The sequence below is a fragment of the Littorina saxatilis genome, linkage group LG8 (assembly GCF_037325665.1).
Source record: "Littorina saxatilis isolate snail1 linkage group LG8, US_GU_Lsax_2.0, whole genome shotgun sequence".
Classification (NCBI taxonomy): Eukaryota; Metazoa; Mollusca; class Gastropoda; order Littorinimorpha; family Littorinidae; genus Littorina; species Littorina saxatilis.
The window spans coordinates 72193542-72212107 of NC_090252.1; the positions used below are offsets into that span (position 1 = coordinate 72193542).

At 52.7% G+C, this 18566-nt stretch overlaps 2 protein-coding genes across 2 annotated transcripts in view; one reads left to right on the forward strand and one right to left on the reverse strand.

Annotated features, from left to right (window-relative positions):
- Positions 1–18566, forward strand: part of LOC138974296 (uncharacterized) — a 298636-nt gene that overhangs the window by 251600 nt on the left and 28470 nt on the right. The gene's annotated exons all lie outside the window — the stretch shown is intronic.
- LOC138974860 (uncharacterized) overlaps positions 1653–18566 on the reverse strand; it is a 23521-nt gene continuing 6607 nt past the window's right edge. The window contains exons 5-6 of the mRNA XM_070347584.1: positions 2264–2974; positions 1653–1798 (exon numbers count right to left, since the gene is read on the reverse strand). Coding sequence (XP_070203685.1) covers positions 1653–1798; positions 2264–2974 — 857 coding nt within the window. The remainder of the gene's footprint in view (positions 1799–2263; positions 2975–18566) is intronic.

An 18566-nucleotide genomic window follows, 5' to 3' on the forward strand; every position in this document is an offset into this window, starting at 1 on the left:
CTATCTGACCTCTGTGATTGATTGCGTGGTGTGTTTCACGTGCTGCACCTCACAATGTCACAGCAACATGTGACTTCACACATTAAAGCCGTCCTTAATTCAGCCCACAATTGACTTCGCGAAGAACTGTTTACCGAATTCAGTGCCAAAGCTTTGTGCAACGAGATTCGCGAAGAAGACTTGGCCCCATGAATTTGAGGTAATGGATACTGCATTCCCCTCAACTGCCGTGCTATGAACCGTCACACTGCCATCACTGGGTCCACATTGTGCCCGCTGTGCTTCACTGGTCTGCTCGTGCTTCACTGGTCTGTTGTGCTTCACTGGTCTGCTCGTGCTTCACTGGTCTGCTCGTGCTGTCAATGCCGTCACAGACATTCTACGTGTAGCGTAGCAGTAGCATCATCATTATGTTTGATGCAGTGATGCAGGCAGCAACGTCACGTGGTCACTGGGCTCTGGGACTAATGAGGCAACCACTGGCATGTCAACACCGCTCTGACACACGGCCAGAGAGAGAGAGAGAGAGATAGAGCAGAGGGGTGGAGGTTGAGATGAAGATGTAGGTATTGGTGAGACGGGTATGGTGAGAGCTGGCAGACATCTGAACAAGAGGTACAGAGAGAGAGCAGAGGGGGGGAGGGGGGGGGGGGAGGAAGGGAGATGTAGGTATGTATTGATCACCCGACTCGCTAGTGACGTGCACCACGTGTAGCGCTGCAGTCTGTGTCTGCTGGCGGCACGCTCCGGGTGGATATCTACCCGTCTCCATCTCCGTGACCCTGTCTGCTGGCGGCACGCTCCGGGTGGATATCTACCCGTCTCCATCTCCGTGACCCTGTCTGCTGGCGGCACGCTCCGGGTGGATATCTACCCGTCTCCATCTCCGTGACCCTGTCTGCTGCCAGGCGGCTCTGTCTGTGCCGGGTGGATTGTGCCAGAGTGTAGAACTAACAGAGGGGTGGATTCTGTGCTCAAGACTTGTGCTGGGCGGGTGGCGGTGTGACGCGGTGTGTGGCTTGTGGAAGTGATTGTGGCGGTGTGCAGTTAGGGAGAGAGACACGCCAGTCACTTTGAACTGATATATATAGAGGTTGGTGACAGCATGAGGTACGTCACACACACTGAGACACGCAAACACACACACAGACACACACACACACTCTCTCTCTCTCTCTCTCTCTCTCTCTCTCTGAGATGAAATAGCCACGTAGAGTGACACAGTAAAGCCGGTGTGTGTGTGTAAGCATAGCAGCGAGTCCTGGCTGCCGTCTGGCTCGTCTCTACCTTCCGTCTCCCGTGTGTGTGTGTCGAGGCCACAGAGCTACATCACACACATTTCTCTCTCGTCTCGACTGCCGTCTGTCGTCTGTCACATTCAACCTCTGTGCCCCCTTCCCCCATCCTCTCTCTCTCTCTCTCTCTCTCTCTCTCTCTCTCTCTGAGTCTCTTTCGCCGCTCTCTCCCCCAGTGACCGTGTGTGTGGTCAGTGTTTGACTAGCCAGTGGGGGGTGTGTGTCGGGTCAGTGGAGGACACAGTGTGTGGATAGCCGTGAGGTCAGCGTCGTGTGTTGCGAACGGTGAGGTGAGTGCATCTTCTTTCCTCCCCCCCCCCCCCCCCCCCCCTGTACCCCCTGTACCGCCTGTCTGGGTCAAGTGCACGTGTCTGTGGGGTAGATAGAGCGGACTGTGCCGGGTGGCCGCACGATACGGGTGGCTGATGTGGTCAGCTTAGAGTCATGATCACTGTGTTGGTCTGTCTGTACTTCTGTTATAACGTTGGTATCGTTATTCGGGCCTGTTGTGTTGTGTTGTGTTGTGTTGTGTTGTGTTGTGTTGTGTTGTGTGTGTGTGTGTGTGTTGTGTGTGTGTGTGTGTGTGTGTGTGTGTACCACCAGTGTGCTTTCTCTGCCTGCTGCCCCCTGGCAGTGTGTTGCTGACCGGCACTTGTGTGGCTCTGTCTGATAGACCTGTTTCTCTAACTTTGTGTGTTCGATTGACACAGGTGTGACTTTGTGTTCGATTGACACAGGTGTGACTTTGTGTTCGATTGACACAGGTGTGACTTTGTGTTCGATTGACACAGGTGTGTGTTTCGCGTGTTTGTGTGTGTGTTTTTGTGTGTGTATACAATTCTTCATTAGACGTGTACAGCCACAATGTACGTGTCGTTCTGAGCAATCTACGCTAGCACATACATATAATTTATATATATATATACATACACAATTATGCACATGCACGCACGTACACCTAGACAGACACAAGCAATGGGTGCTGGGTGGGGTGTTGGGTGGGGTGTTGGGTGGGGTGTTGGGTGGGGTGTTGGGTGGGGTGTTGGGTGGGGTGTTGGGTGGGGTGTTGGGTGGGGTGTTGGGTGGGGTGTTGGGTGGGGTGTTGGGTGGGGTGTTGGGTGGGGTGTTGGGTGGGGTGTTGGGTGGGGTGTTGGGTGGGGTGGGGTGTTGGGTGGGGTGTTGGGTGGGGTGTTGGGTGGGGTGTTGGGTGGGGTGTTGGGTGGGGTGTTGGGTGGGGTGTTGGGTGGGGTGTTGGGTGGGGTGGGGTGTTGGGTGGGGTGTTGGGTGGGGTGTTGGGTGGGGTGTTGGGTGGGGTGTTGGGTGGGGTGTTGGGTGGGGTGTTGGGTGGGGTGTTGGGTGGGGTGTTGGGTGGGGTGTTGGGTGGGGTGTTGGGTGGGGTGGGGTGTTGGGTGGGGTGTTGGGTGGGGTGTTGGGTGGGGTGTTGGGTGGGGTGTTGGGTGGGGTGTTGGGTGGGGTGTTGGGTGGGGTGTTGGGTGGGGTGTTGGGTGGGGTGTTGGGTGGGGTGTTGGGTGGGGTGTTGGGTGGGGTGTTGGGTGGGGTGGGGTGTTGGGTGGGGTGTTGGGTGGGGTGTTGGGTGGGGTGGGGTGTTGGGTGGGGTGTTGGGTGGGGTGTTGGGTGGGGTGTTGGGTGGGGTGTTGGGTGGGGTGTTGGGTGGGGTGCTGGGTGGGGTTGTGCACGGTAGAGTAGTGTGTGAAGGTTATCGATCAGACGTCGTGATGGACAGACCGCCACACGATGGACAGACCGCCACACGATGGGAACTGCTGACTGCTCACAACCAGCCAGTCTGTCTGTCTGTCTGTCTGTCTGCACGCTTCCTCAACACTTGTGTATGTCTGTGTCAGTGTCTGTCTGTCTGTGTATATAACCACTTGTGTGTGTGCCTGATGACTGACCACTGATGTGTGCGAGTGTCAGTGTCTGTCTGTCTGTGTATATAACCACTTGTGTGTGTGCCTGATGACTGACCACTGATGTGTGTGACGACCTGTCTCGCTGTGATGTGTGTCAGCTGTTGCACCAACGTCATCCATGCCGTGGGTTACATGAGATTTAGATCGTTACAATTCGGAAGGAAGGGGAGGGGGGATACGGATGCAGGAGGAGAGTGAAGGTGTATCGTAACCCTTGACCTCAATGCAGGCCGATGGTTTAACGCCAAATAACCCACAACTTACTCTGTGCCTACATAGTCCGCAGTCAGCATTTTCTTTGTGCCGTCAGTTGACTGTATGGACAGGGCAGGGGGTGTTGAGCGGGGAACGCTACAGGCGTTTAACGCCTTTTTGTGAGGGAGCAAAGTTATTCCGGGCATAAACCGTACCTTGTGGTAGACATAAAACTATTGATAGACAGAAGCGGCACTGTGGTGGGTCTGTGAGTTGATTCTATTTATAGACATGGGGCTTTCTGTCACGTGACTCGCTCTCTGGCTTCACTGAGCAGTTGGACACCAGTTGTGTGTGTGTGTGTGTGGGGGGGCTCTCTCTCTCTCTCTCTCTCTCTCTCTCTCTCTCTCTCTCTCTCTCTCTCTCTCTCTCTCTCTCTCTCTCTCTCTCTCTCTCTCTCTCTCCCCGTGTCTCTCTCGGCGTCATTTACATGCACTTGACAGAGACACACACAGTGAGAGATTTAGAGAGAGACGTGGACTAGGGTCAGGCATATACCATTTATCCTGGACCGCCAACTAGCTCTCTCTCCGCTCTTTCTCTCTATTACGAGGTAGCGCCTCTCGCATTTAGGAACCTACGCTTACATGGCCTTTCAGAAATCAGGGGGACGTCATATCCGGTGTCGATTGTAAACATGGACGAAGTTGCCGAGGTAAGTTCTGAAAATGCTAAAATAAACTCAGCAAAAGTGCATATGGAACATGTTTTTCGATGAATTTTGTTAAGTTTAGTTTGGAGTTTTGGAAAATCCAGTTCATTGTCACCTCCCATTGTCACAAATAACTGGAGCGTGCTTTCTTTTCACTGTCTTCGAATCGCTGGCCTTTCAAACCGGACGTGACGCGCCCCTGAAAGTCGAGAGTCGTAACCTCGAAGGGTCACGTGACGAGTTGGCGGTCCAGGCTATTTGGTCTATGGGTCAGGGAAGTCTGTGGAAGTAAAACCGTAGGGTTGTGTCTGGCTTTTCTCGCTTCAACGAGAATGGAAAAACTCAGAAGCCAATATTTTGTATTTTTCCGCCAGATGAAGTAGGTGGTACTTGATATCTATGTGACGGATGTTTGTTTTGAAGATCACTTGATACGGTTTAAAGTCTACTTGAGCCAATCTTTTCACCGGCTATTTTCAGTGCAAACAGTTTGAGCTCAGGTCGGTTGTACAGTACATCAAGGTCATTGTCTTGAACAAAACACGGCCAAGCAAACACACTGCATAGTTAGAATGTGGGCCACGTGACTGGCAATGCGACACAGTTAGACACAGACAATCAGGAAGTGTTGTCTGGGACTGAAGGGTGGTCAACATTGTGTTGTTCAGTCAAGGAGGAGCTAAGGCGAAGAGAGGCTCTCAAGATCAGTGCTCAGATAGTCATGTTGATCGCCACTTGAACACGAAGAGAGGCTCTCAAGATCAGTGCTCAGATAGTCGATAGGGAGTGTTGTTTAAGTACACGTGACTCTGTTATACATTGGTTCTTGCCCTCTCATTGCGTCGCCAGCAGAAGGGCTTGGCACAGGCCAAACAATACATTTCTTTAGGAAGGGTTTCAACAGGAGAAGGTGTGGTCACAACTCTGCCACATTTATTTCAGCCAGAATAACTCTTTGAAAACAGTGCATGGTGGTTGACTGTGCCCCGGAACGTGATTGTTAACATGTCTTTCTTCAGCAATTTCTCTTTTATCTAAAGTCATAAAGTCGTGGAACAGGATGACGAAAAGGCACGTAAAGCCGCAAAAGGAACCACCGGAAGTGGTGATGAGAAGACTCAAGGATGAATGAACCAATGAAAAGCAGACGTGTGTGTGTAGTCGGGTGAGGATAGACATGGATTTCTTGTTTCTCCTCGGCTCTCGGCACATTGAGGTGGACGGGGGGAGGATCAATGGACTGCTTGTTTTAGACACAGGACGCTACATCCACGAGAGGATTACAGTCTTGTGACATTTCAAGTTTCAATGATGCTATTTCCGTCGCTCGCTCCATCGACTGTGCACGACACAGTGCTCTACTGGGTGGCACTGGGTCGGGTTGGTTCAACTTTAGATTTGTTGAGGTTTCAACCAATGGGACCCAGTGCTTGTGTTGAGTTCTACTCAGGTGGGCAATTTCCCGTGTTCCAGACATAAAACGATAGTGGTGATGGGACTGACCCTGCCAGTGATGTGTCATCCTCCCCTCGATCCTCACTCTTATACCCCCCCCCCCCGGGACGCATGAACCCCCCCCCCCCCCCCCGTGGGTGGTGTGGTGTGTGAGCGGGTTCTAGACAGAGAGTGAGATCAATACAGCTGGTGGTGAGCCGGATAGAATGAAGTGACTTCAATCACCAACACGCACACACTCCAATCATTTCCTACCACCCTAGGTCCCTACTACAGACCCTTAACAGCCCCTCTCCCCCTCCCCCCACACATCCCTCACCACCGGGACCCGGCTCGCCCTCAAGGCGCTGGCCCCACAGGCTCCAGTCACCTCACGACAACCCCCCCCCCCCCCATCTCCCCCATCTCCCCGACCTCCAGACGTTTCCGCGTGCGTGGCAGGGAAATGTAAGAAAAAAGATAATGCGACAGACAGCAGACGAGACAAAAGTTCATAATTGCCACATTACTCTCTCTCTCTCTCTCTCTCTCTCTCTCTCTCTCTCTCTCTCTCTCTCTCTCTCTCTCTCTCTCTCTCTCTCTCTCTCTCTCTCTCTCTCTCTCTCTCTCTCTCTCTCTCTCTCTCTCTCTCCCCTCCCCTCCCCCTTTCTCTCTCCACACAACCCCCCCCCCCGTTTGAATATAGTTGCTGTTTCCAGTGGTGACTGGTGGACCCGATGCAATAGGACATCAGTTCTAACTCTGGCTTTGTCCCACATTCAAGTCGTGTGTGTGTGTGTGTGTGTGTGTGTGTGTGTTAGCCAGCCAGGTGGGTGTAAGTATTGATGCGTTATTTCAGTCAATGTGCGTGGTGTGTCTGCTGGCGGCCCTTTGAAGGTGTAATGAGAAGTGTGGCGACCTGATGACAGAGTAAAATACAATGACCAGGCTCTGTGTTTCTGTCGCTCCCTTTTCTCTTCGCTGAGAGGTGCAATCCTTCTGGTGGAAACTGTTCGGATCACCATCTCACAGCTGGTCGAGCTTTCAGAGGGTTAAGATCATCCCTCCACATGGTCACATCTCACAGCTGGTCTGGCTTTCAGAGGGTTAAGATCATCCCTCCACATGGTCACATCTCACAGCTGGTCTGGCTTTCAGAGGGTTAAGATCATCCCTCCACATGGTCACATCTCACAGCTGGTCTGGCTTTCAGAGGGTTAAGATCATCCCTCCACATGGTCACATCTCACAGCTGGTCAGGCTTTCAGAGGGTTAAGATCATCCCTCCACATGGTCACATCTCACAGCTGGTCGGGCTTTCAGAGGGTTAAGATCATCCCTCCACATGGTCACATCTCACAGCTGGTCTGGCTGTCAGAGGGTTAAGATCATCCCTCCACATGGTCACATCTCACAGCTGGCCGGGCTTTCAGAGGGTTAAGATCATCCCTCCACATGGCCACATCTCACAGCTGGTCGGGCTGTCAGAGGGTTAAGATCATCCCTCCACATGGCCACATCTCACAGCTGGTCGGGCTGTCAGAGGGTTAAGATCATCCCTCCACATGGCCACATCTCACAGCTGGTCGGGCTGTCAGAGGGTTAAGATCATCCCTCCACATGGTCACATCTCACAGCTGGTCTGGCTTTCAGAGGGTTAAGATCATCCCTCCACATGGCCACATCTCACAGCTGGTCGAGCTGTCAGAGGGTTAAGATCATCCCTCCACATGGCCACATCTCACAGCTGGCCGGGCTTTCAGAGGGTTAAGATCATCCCTCCACATGGTCACATCTCACAGCTGGTCTGGCTGTCAGAGGGTTAAGATCATCCCTCCACATGGTCACATCTCACAGCTGGTCTGGCTGTCAGAGGGTTAAGATCATCCCTCCACATGGTCACATCTCACAGCTGGTCTGGCTTTCAGAGGGTTAAGATCATCCCTCCACATGGCCACATCTCACAGCTGGTCGGGCTGTCAGAGGGTTAAGATCATCCCTCCACATGGTCACATCTCACAGCTGGTCAGGCTTTCAGAGGGTTAAGATCATCCCTCCACATGGTCACATCTCACAGCTGGTCTGGCTTTCAGAGGGTTAAGATCATCCCTCCACATGGTCACATCTCACAGCTGGTCTGGCTTTCAGAGGGTTAAGATCATCCCTCCACATGGTCACATCTCACAGCTGGTCTGGCTTTCAGGGGGTTAAGATCATCCCTCCACATGGTCACATCTCACAGCTGGTCTGGCTTTCAGAGGGTTAAGATCATCCCTCCACATGGTCACATCTCACAGCTGGTCGGGCTGTCAGAGGGTTAAGATCATCCCTCCACATGGTCACATCTCACAGCTGGTCTGGCTTTCAGGGGGTTAAGATCATCCCTCCACATGGTCACATCTCACAGCTGGTCGGGCTGTCAGAGGGTTAAGATCATCCCTCCACATGGTCACATCTCACAGCTGGTCGGGCTGTCAGGGGGTTAAGATCATCCCTCCACATGGTCACATCTCACAGCTGGTCGGGCTGTCAGGGGGTTAAGATCATCCCTCCACATGGTCACATCTCACAGCTGGTCGGGCTGTCAGAGGGTTAAGATCATCCCTCCACATGGTCACATCTCACAGCTGGTCGGGCTGTCAGGGGGTTAAGATCATCCCTCCACATGGTCACATCTCACAGCTGGTCTGGCTTTCAGAGGGTTAAGATCATCCCTCCACATGGTCACATCTCACAGCTGGTCGGGCTTTCAGAGGGTTAAGATCATCCCTCCACATGGTCACATCTCACAGCTGGTCGGGCTGTCAGGGGGTTAAGATCATCCCTCCACATGGTCACATCTCACAGCTGGTCGGGCTGTCAGGGGGTTAAGATCATCCCTCCACATGGTCACATCTCACAGCTGGTCGGGCTGTCAGGGGGTTAAGATCATCCCTCCACATGGTCACATCTCACAGCTGGTCGGGCTGTCAGGGGGTTAAGATCATCCCTCCACATGGTCACATCTCACAGCTGGTCGGGCTGTCAGGGGGTTAAGATCATCCCTCCACATGGTCACATCTCACAGCTGGTCGGGCTGTCAGGGGGTTAAGATCATCCCTCCACATGGTCACATCTCACAGCTGGTCGGGCTGTCAGGGGGTTAAGATCATCCCTCCACATGGTCACATCTCACAGCTGGTCGGGCTGTCAGGGGGTTAAGATCATCCCTCCACATGGTCACATCTCACAGCTGGTCGGGCTGTCAGGGGGTTAAGATCATCCCTCCACATGGTCACATCTCACAGCTGGTCTGGCTTTCAGAGGGTTAAGATCATCCCTCCACATGGTCACATCTCACAGCTGGTCGGGCTGTCAGGGGGTTAAGATCATCCCTCCACATGGTCACATCTCACAGCTGGTCGGGCTGTCAGGGGGTTAAGATCATCCCTCCACATGGTCACATCTCACAGCTGGTCGGGCTGTCAGGGGGTTAAGATCATCCCTCCACATGGTCACATCTCACAGCTGGTCGGGCTGTCAGGGGGTTAAGATCATCCCTCCACATGGTCACATCTCACAGCTGGTCGGGCTGTCAGAGGGTTAAGATCATCCCTCCACATGGTCACATCTCACAGCTGGTCGGGCTGTCAGGGGGTTAAGATCATCCCTCCACATGGTCACATCTCACAGCTGGTCGGGCTGTCAGAGGGTTAAGATCATCCCTCCACATGGTCACATCTCACAGCTGGTCTGGCTGTCAGGGGGTTAAGATCATCCCTCCACATGGTCACATCTCACAGCTGGTCTGGCTGTCAGGGGGTTAAGATCATCCCTCCACATGGTCACATCTCACAGCTGGTCTGGCTTTCAGAGGGTTAAGATCATCCCTCCACATGGTCACATCTCACAGCTGGTCGGGCTGTCAGGGGGTTAAGATCATCCCTCCACATGGTCACATCTCACAGCTGGTCTGGCTGTCAGGGGGTTAAGATCATCCCTCCACATGGTCACATCTCACAGCTGGTCTGGCTTTCAGAGGGTTAAGATCATCCCTCCACATGGTCACATCTCACAGCTGGTCGGGCTGTCAGGGGGTTAAGATCATCCCTCCACATGGTCACATCTCACAGCTGGTCTGGCTTTCAGAGGGTTAAGATCATCCCTCCACATGGTCACATCTCACAGCTGGTCGGGCTGTCAGGGGGTTAAGATCATCCCTCCACATGGTCACATCTCACAGCTGGTCGGGCTGTCAGGGGGTTAAGATCATCCCTCCACATGGTCACATCTCACAGCTGGTCGGGCTGTCAGAGGGTTAAGATCATCCCTCCACATGGTCACATCTCACAGCTGGTCGGGCTGTCAGGGGGTTAAGATCATCCCTCCACATGGTCACATCTCACAGCTGGTCGGGCTGTCAGGGGGTTAAGATCATCCCTCCACATGGTCACATCTCACAGCTGGTCTGGCTGTCAGGGGGTTAAGATCATCCCTCCACATGGTCACATCTCACAGCTGGTCTGGCTTTCAGAGGGTTAAGATCATCCCTCCACATGGTCACATCTCACAGCTGGTCGGGCTGTCAGGGGGTTAAGATCATCCCTCCACATGGTCACATCTCACAGCTGGTCGGGCTGTCAGGGGGTTAAGATCATCCCTCCACATGGTCACATCTCACAGCTGGTCGGGCTGTCAGAGGGTTAAGATCATCCCTCCACATGGTCACATCTCACAGCTGGTCGGGCTGTCAGGGGGTTAAGATCATCCCTCCACATGGTCACATCTCACAGCTGGTCGGGCTGTCAGAGGGTTAAGATCATCCCTCCACATGGTCACATCTCACAGCTGGTCTGGCTGTCAGGGGGTTAAGATCATCCCTCCACATGGTCACATCTCACAGCTGGTCTGGCTGTCAGGGGGTTAAGATCATCCCTCCACATGGTCACATCTCACAGCTGGTCTGGCTTTCAGAGGGTTAAGATCATCCCTCCACATGGTCACATCTCACAGCTGGTCGGGCTGTCAGGGGGTTAAGATCATCCCTCCACATGGTCACATCTCACAGCTGGTCTGGCTGTCAGGGGGTTAAGATCATCCCTCCACATGGTCACATCTCACAGCTGGTCTGGCTTTCAGAGGGTTAAGATCATCCCTCCACATGGTCACATCTCACAGCTGGTCGGGCTGTCAGGGGGTTAAGATCATCCCTCCACATGGTCACATCTCACAGCTGGTCTGGCTTTCAGAGGGTTAAGATCATCCCTCCACATGGTCACATCTCACAGCTGGTCGGGCTGTCAGGGGGTTAAGATCATCCCTCCACATGGTCACATCTCACAGCTGGTCGGGCTGTCACGTTTCAATATATCACTCAAGGTGATTATGAACCGGTTAATTACTACTAATTAACTAACCACACCACGATCCACTCTCGCAGGCATACAATTAAATAGAGTCAACAAAAGTATAAGTTTCAGACGCCTGTTTATGTATAAACTCTCCACCTCCCTCGAGCCTTCACTCAAAATATGTTCCTTTTACGTTCTCAACACGTAAAAAAACCAGTGTTCACTGACAAAATGCCAGTACTATGTAGAAAATTATAGTAACACGCTGAACCCGTGTAAATACAGTCGAAATGAGAATGTTCTGTTCGAAAAGCTCTAGTTCGTGCAGGTGTCACACACCCCACGTTGTCACTACTCCAATGAAATCATAGATACGAAAAGACAACGGTGGTCAACGGGGTGCGTACGACATGGTGCACTTAGCTTTATCTCTGCTGCTGCTGCTTAGCCGGTATGCTGGTTAGTCGGTTCGCTGGTTAGTCGGTTCGCTGGTTAGCCGGTCCGCTGGTTAGCCGGTCTCCTGGTTAGCCGGTCTCCTGGTTAGCGTAGCTTCATCAGTTCCCGCCAGAGTCAGCCGTGCAGATGTCACAGGAACACGAAACGAACGAATCGGATCGAACGAAGGCTCAAAAGCCTATGATTGTACTCTCAATGGAAGCAAAGTCCGCTTCCTCCCTGGACCAGCCTCTGTTCGTCAACAGTGACCAAAACCGTCCAGAACCCCTTGTCGAATCCTTATGCGAAAGCCATCGCCGACGAAGGAAAGTTGACGACTTGTCCTCAGCAAAATACGTGGCAGTGGAAGTTCCCCTAGAGTGCCGAATATAATATTCGGTGAAAAACCATCATACTCTAGAAACTGTGTATACGATCCTTCCCCTTCTGCCGCTGGGTGTCAAGTGTGCCGTCCTTGAGTCTCTGACAGACCACCTAGCCAAATACACGTGACTGACCTTGTCACAAAACCAGTCCAGCTATACACAATTCTGCCTCCCCAAGCAGAAAAAAGACACGAGAAACTCAATCCGTGAAAATCCCGTGTGCGCTGTCAGCGAAAAACCGTCAGCCCTATGATAGCAGAAACCCGCACTGTGAAGCTCGTGCGTTTCAAAACATCCGTGCTCGTAGAGCACTGTCAGCAAACTCTGCTGTGTCCAATATCACGCACAGGCGCTTTCTATCATAACCGACCAAGAACAGGCACTCCACTGAGTGACGCTTTCCTGGTCTCTGTCACCCGATCGTGACACACCTCCCCTCTTCAAGACGAAACCTCGGTTTCGCTCACAGTCATGTTCTCCTCCACAGCCCGAGAGAGAAAGTCAGCTCCAACATTGTTGGCGCCCGGAATGACGCGTACCGTGAATTGGTACGGTTGGAGAATCAACGCCCAGCGCATAAGTCTGGCGTTTGCCAACCTTGCAACCTGAAGATATTGCAGAGGTTGATGGTCCGTCTCCAGACAGAAAGGTCGTCCGTACAGGTACGCTTCGAACTTCTGGATGCCCCAGACAATGGCGAGACACTCGCGTTCAACCGTTGCATACGCTGCCTCGGCCGAGGTCAGCTTACGGCTGGCGAAGCAAACAGGGTGCAAAAACCCCTCTGTCTCCTGAAGCAACACTGCCCCAAGTCCCTTCCCTGAAGCGTCTGTCCTCAGCACGAAGTCCTTGTTCAGGTCTGGTAGTCGGAGAATAGGCTGACTGGTGAGTCGCCTCTTCAGGGTGTTGAATGCGGAGCTGCATTCCTCAGTCCACACTACAACGGTCGGTTGTAGTTTCTTGGTAAGGTTGGTCAGTGGTAGTGCGATTTCGGCAAAGTGCGGGATGAAGCGTCTGTAGAAGCTGGCTAGGCCCAGGAAAGACCTGACTTCTTTCTTCGTGCGCGGTGGCTCCGCCTCCCGAATCTTCTGGATCTTGTCGTCCTCTGGAACGAGCAATCCCTCGCCGACAACATGACCCAGGAAAGACAATTCCCGAAATCCCAAGTAGCACTTGGACGGTTTAGCTCCCAGATTTCCGTCCTTCAACCTTCCGAACACGTCGCGCAGGGCGTCGAGATGTTCAGTCCATGTCTCTGTCGCGATCAGCACATCGTCGATGAAACTGCTGATGTCCTCGCGCTTCAAAGGTTCCAAAAGTTTCCTCATCATGCGAGTGAAGACGGCACCTGCATTCTGTAGACCAAAAGGCATGACTGTCCACTGGAACTGGCCGAATGGAGTGGTAAATGCAGTCTTTGGGCGATCTTCCTCGGCAACTGGGATTTGCCAGTACCCCTTGGTGAGGTCCAGTTTGGAAAAGTACTTGGCCTTGGCCAAGTGACTGAAGAGGTAATCCACATCAGGCATGGGTTCCGCGTCAAACGCCGTAATCTTGTTCAGCTTCCGGTAGTCGACACAGAACCTGACGCGTCCATCCTTCTTCTTCACCAGCACAATTGGTGAACTGTAGGGAGAGTTCGCTGGCTCGATGACGCCCAACTTCGTCATGTCGGCGATTTCCTTTCTGACCACCTCCTTCTGGGCATGAGGCATGGGATACTGCTTCGTCCTCACTGGCTGCTTCTCCAGCAAGTCGAAGGTAAACTCCTCTAAATGCGTCTGAAGTGGTATGTCTGTAAGGACCCGTGCTGCATCCTTCAGGATCTCTTGCAGGTCCGCCTGCTGGTCGTCCCCAAGATCAGGTGAGATGTGCACGTCCGTGTGATCCTCACTAGCCTCCAGCGGACAAACTGGTACACGTCCTCCTCCCTGTTCTTCCGTTGTCTCGTCCATCACGACAGCAACTGCTTCTGTCACTTTGTCCTTTTCCCCGTAGGCAGTCCTCTCTATGTAGGCGCGCAGCAGGTTGGCGTGGTACAGGCGTGCTTTCCCGTTCATGACGATCCTGTAGTCGTTCTGGCCCACTTTCGCTGTCACCTCAAAAGGTCCTTGCCACTGCAGTTGTAGCTTGTTGTGTTTGACAGGTAGAAGTAGCAACACCCGTTCTCCAATCTTGAAGCTGCGCGGCCGTGCCTTGCGGTCGAATCCTCGCGCATAACGCTGTGCTGCTCTTCCCAGGTTCTCTTGAGCCAGTTTGCAGGTCTCTTCAATCCTGTTCCTGAGTTCTACGATGTAGGTCGCTGTCGTCTGCACCTCCTCGTCGGCTTCTTCGTCCGTCCAAGCCTGACGCAGGATAGCCATGGGACCGCGTACCTGTCTGCCGTACAACAGCTCAAATGGGGAAAAGCCCAAGCTCTCCTGAGGAACCTCGCGGTATGCAAAAAGCAATGCTGGGATGTACCTGTCCCACGTGCGTGGTTTCTCCTGAGCTAGTTTCCTCAGCATGGTCTTCAAGGTGCCATTGAACCTTTCCACCAGTCCGTTGCACTGAGCATGGTAAGGAGTGGTGAAGTGCTGCTCCAGTGATAGCAGTCGTGCTGCCTCCGCCATCACTCCTCCCGTGAACTGCGTGCCTCTGTCGGTGAGTACCTCTGATGGAATTCCCAGCCGGGACCACATAGTAACCAGAGCCTCAGCTACTCGCGTGGCTTCAATCGATTTCAGAGGGATCGCCTCTGGGTATCGAGTAGCGTAGTCCACCATGGTCAAAATGTATCTGTTTCCGTCCTCAGACGCAGGCAAGATGGGCCCGATGATGTCCACTGCGACCCGACGAAAGGGTTCGTCGATGAGCGGCATCTTCTCCAAGGGGACCTTCCTCACCCTTCCTTTGGCCACCACCTTCTGGCACTTATCGCAGGACGCACAGAAACGTCGGACATCCGTGCAGATGCCTGGCCAGTAAAAGTGGCGCCAGACACGATCCGTGGTCTTCTTGGTACCAAGATGACCTCCCAGAATCGAGTCGTGTGCCGTTGCCATGACACCCTCGCGAAACTCGCGAGGCACGACAACCTGTTTGAATGTACCTTCTTGGTTGCTGAACTCACGGTAGAGCAACTTCTTGTCCCTGAGGAACTTTGACCTCCCATGCTTCCCGCTCAGCTTCACCTTCCCCGACTTCGCGTGCTCCCGAGGAGTAGCTAAGGTCGGGTCAGAATCCTGAGCCTTCGCGAGAAGCGCGGGGGTCACGTTCCCCAGGGCAGCTCGTGCAGCAGGTAGGGGTTTGAGAGGTTTGTCCTCTCGCTCCGCCTGTGCCCGCGTGAGCACTGAAATGACGTCGGGAGACCGATAAACGGGAACCTCCCTGGTGACGCCGTCCACAAACTGAACCCGGTTTCCAATGAGCAGGTCGCATGGAGGATCGTCCATGACGACGGCCACAATGGTCCCCGTGAACAACGGGGTTACGACCTTGATCACTGCCGTGTTCAAGTCGTAAGCGTGAGATGCCTCGGCCATTCTCACCCTGATGCTGTCTCCTGTGTAGGCCATAGCTGGAACTAGACTCGCCCGAACCACTATCATGTCTGCCCCTGTGTCCCGCAGACCTTCGCCCTTCACTCCGTTAACGTAGACGTTGCAGTGGGGCTGGAAATGTTTCCTGGAGCACGGAACGCAGAGTTGTGGAATGGTGCATGAGCTCGTGACGTCCCTGAACTCCTCGCTGCCAACAAAGTGTACGCCCTTCTGGTCAGCCTGTCTCCTGTGGCAGTCCTTCTTCACGTGGCCCCGCTTGTTGCAGTAGTAACACTGGATGTCAGATCTGGAACTCGATCCCTTGTGTCCCTGATCGTCCTTCCCGTCCTTGGGTCCTGAAGAACCCGAATTTCCTGATTTTCCTGGCCGTGAGCCTGAAGATTTGCCGGAGATCGCCTGGGCGTCCTCGTGTACTCTGATCCAGTCGGCTGCCTCCTGAGTAGTCTTTGGCTGGTGCTCCTGCACGAAGGTCACCACCTCAGGTCGCAGGCTGGACATCAGTTGTTCCATGACGATGAGGTCGGCAAGGTCGTCGACGGTCCAGTCCTTTTCGGCCATCTCCACCCAGCGCCGCAGGTAGAGATTAAGGCGTGCCACAAACTGATGACTCAGCTCGCCGCTCAGTCTCTTGCTGTTACGCAGACGTCGTCTGTAGGCTTCCGCAGTCAGGTTGAAGCGCTGGAGCAACGCCTTCTTAAGTGCCTGATAATCTCTCGCCTCGTCGTCCTCCAAAGCGTTGTAGAGCTGCAATGCGCGTCCCTTTAAGCAGGTGCTAAGGCGGCTAGCCCACGTGGCCTCTTCCCACTTCTGGTCGGATGCAATGCGCTCAAACCGGCGTAAAAAGTCGTCGAGCTCGTCCTTGTCATCGTCGAACGTCGGCAGCCTCGTACGGTCGGCAACAAACGTCGGCGCGCTAGCCTGAGTAAGCGTACCCTTCTCGGCCTGTAGCCTAGCTAGTTCTAGCTGGTGATCGCGATCCGCCTGTTCCTTCCGGTCTAGTCTGTCACGTTCGTCTTTCTTTTCCTGTCTGTCAAGTTCGGCCTGTCGTTCGGCCTGTCGTTCCCTTTCTTGTCTGTCACGTTCGGCCTGTCGTTCCTGTCTCTCAAGCTCGTCTTTCTTATCCTGTCGGTCACGTTCGGCCTGTCGTTCCCTTTCTTGTCTGTCAAGTTCGGCCTGTCGTTCGGCCTGTCGCTCCCTTTCTTGTCTGTCTCGTTCATCTTTCTCTTTCTTTTCTTGTCTGTCCCGTTCGGCCTGTCGTTCTTGTCTGTCAAGCTCGTCTTTCTTGTCTTGTCTGTCACGTTCGTCCTTCTTGTCCTGTCTGTCACGTTCGGCCTGTCGTTCTTGTCTGTCAAGCTCTTCTTTTCTCGTCTGTCGCTCTATGTCTTCCTTACGTTCTAACTCCTTGCGCTTAAGCAAACTACGCGCTCTAACGCGTGCGTCTCGCTCTGTCTGTTCCTCGCTACCAGGAGTCTCAAAGGTTAATCTCTTCGTAGGAGATCCCCCTGTAGCCATGGTTAGTTTTAGCAAAGCTTTATTACCAAAGTAAGTCTAACGCAGCTATAGCTAGAACACGCGGTGACGAAAGCGGTGGATACAAAAATCCAGCAACCAGAAAATGCAGAAGAAAAATCCAAACGGTGTAGAACAAATCGCGTAGCCTACTTTATGGCTGCTTTTTGCGGTGAAACAAAGTGTTTCCCACAGCCGTGGCCTACTTTGTCGGCTGCTTTTTGCGGTGAAACAGAGTGTCTCCCACAGCCTTGGTTAGGACAGAAGTCCTCGGACCCTTCCCCCCCAAAATTCCAACAAAGTCAAAATATGGAGAAAAATCCAAGTAAAACAAGACGGTAGAAATGTAACCTGTTACAGAAAGCGAAACAACAATGTAGAGAAAACTGAGTAAAACGAATAACAAATCCGCTAACCCTGCTCAGCTCTCTGCAACGGAAAACTCTGAACGTTCAACAACAAAGATTCACAAACAAAGGAAAGGGAAGTAATCACAGTTAGCGCATACAATAACTCACAAATTACAATTTACATTTCCTGCAAGATGTGAATCGCTTAAGGTGTGGTATATGATCAAAACTATACAAAAAAGGGTAGCACCAAGCAGAAAATAAGTCGAGCACTGACGAGATTATCTGCTCTTAGTTATCCTTAATTGGTGGGTCTTTATCAGTTGGAAATTAACTGAGTAAATCCCGGCTTGGCCCCCACGTGTCACGTTTCAATATATCACTCAAGGTGATTATGAACCGGTTAATTACTACTAATTAACTAACCACACCACGATCCACTCTCGCAGGCATACAATTAAATAGAGTCAACAAAAGTATAAGTTTCAGACGCCTGTTTATGTATAAACTCTCCACCTCCCTCGAGCCTTCACTCAAAATATGTTCCTTTTACGTTCTCAACACGTAAAAAACCAGTGTTCACTGACAAAATGCCAGTACTATGTAGAAAATTATAGTAACACGCTGAACCCGTGTAAATACAGTCGAAATGAGAATGTTCTGTTCGAAAAGCTCTAGTTCGTGCAGGTGTCACACACCCCACGTTGTCACTACTCCAATGAAATCATAGATACGAAAAGACAACGGTGGTCAACGGGGTGCGTACGACATGGTGCACTTAGCTTTATCTCTGCTGCTGCTGCTTAGCCGGTATGCTGGTTAGTCGGTTCGCTGGTTAGCCGGTCCGCTGGTTAGCCGGTTCGCTGGTTAGCCGGTCCGCTGGTTAGCCGGTCTCCTGGTTAGCGTAGCCTCAACAGTTCCCGCCAGAGTCAGCCGTGCAGATGTTACAGGAACACGAAACGAACGAATCGGATCGAAGGCTCAAAAGCCTATGATTGTACTCTCAATGGAAGCAAAGTCCGCTTCCTCCCTGGACCAGCCTCTGTTCGTCAACAGTGACCAAAAACGTCCAGAACCCCTTGTCGAATCCTTATGCGAAAGCCATCGCCGACGAAGGAAGTGTTGACGACTTGTCCTCAGCAAAACATGTGGCAGTGGAAGTTCCCCTAGAGTGCCGAATATAATACTCGGTGAAAAACCATCATACTCTAGAAACTGTGTATACGATCCTTCCCCTTCTGCCGCTGGGTGTCAAGTGTGCCGTCCTTGAGTCTCTGACAGACCACCTAGCCAAATACACGTGACTGACCTTGTCACAAAACCAGTCCAGCTATACACAATTCTGCCTCCCCAAGCAGAAAAAAGACACGAGAAACTCAATCCGTGAAAATCCCGTGTGCGCTGTCAGCGAAAAACCGTCAGCCCTATGACAGCAGAAACCCGC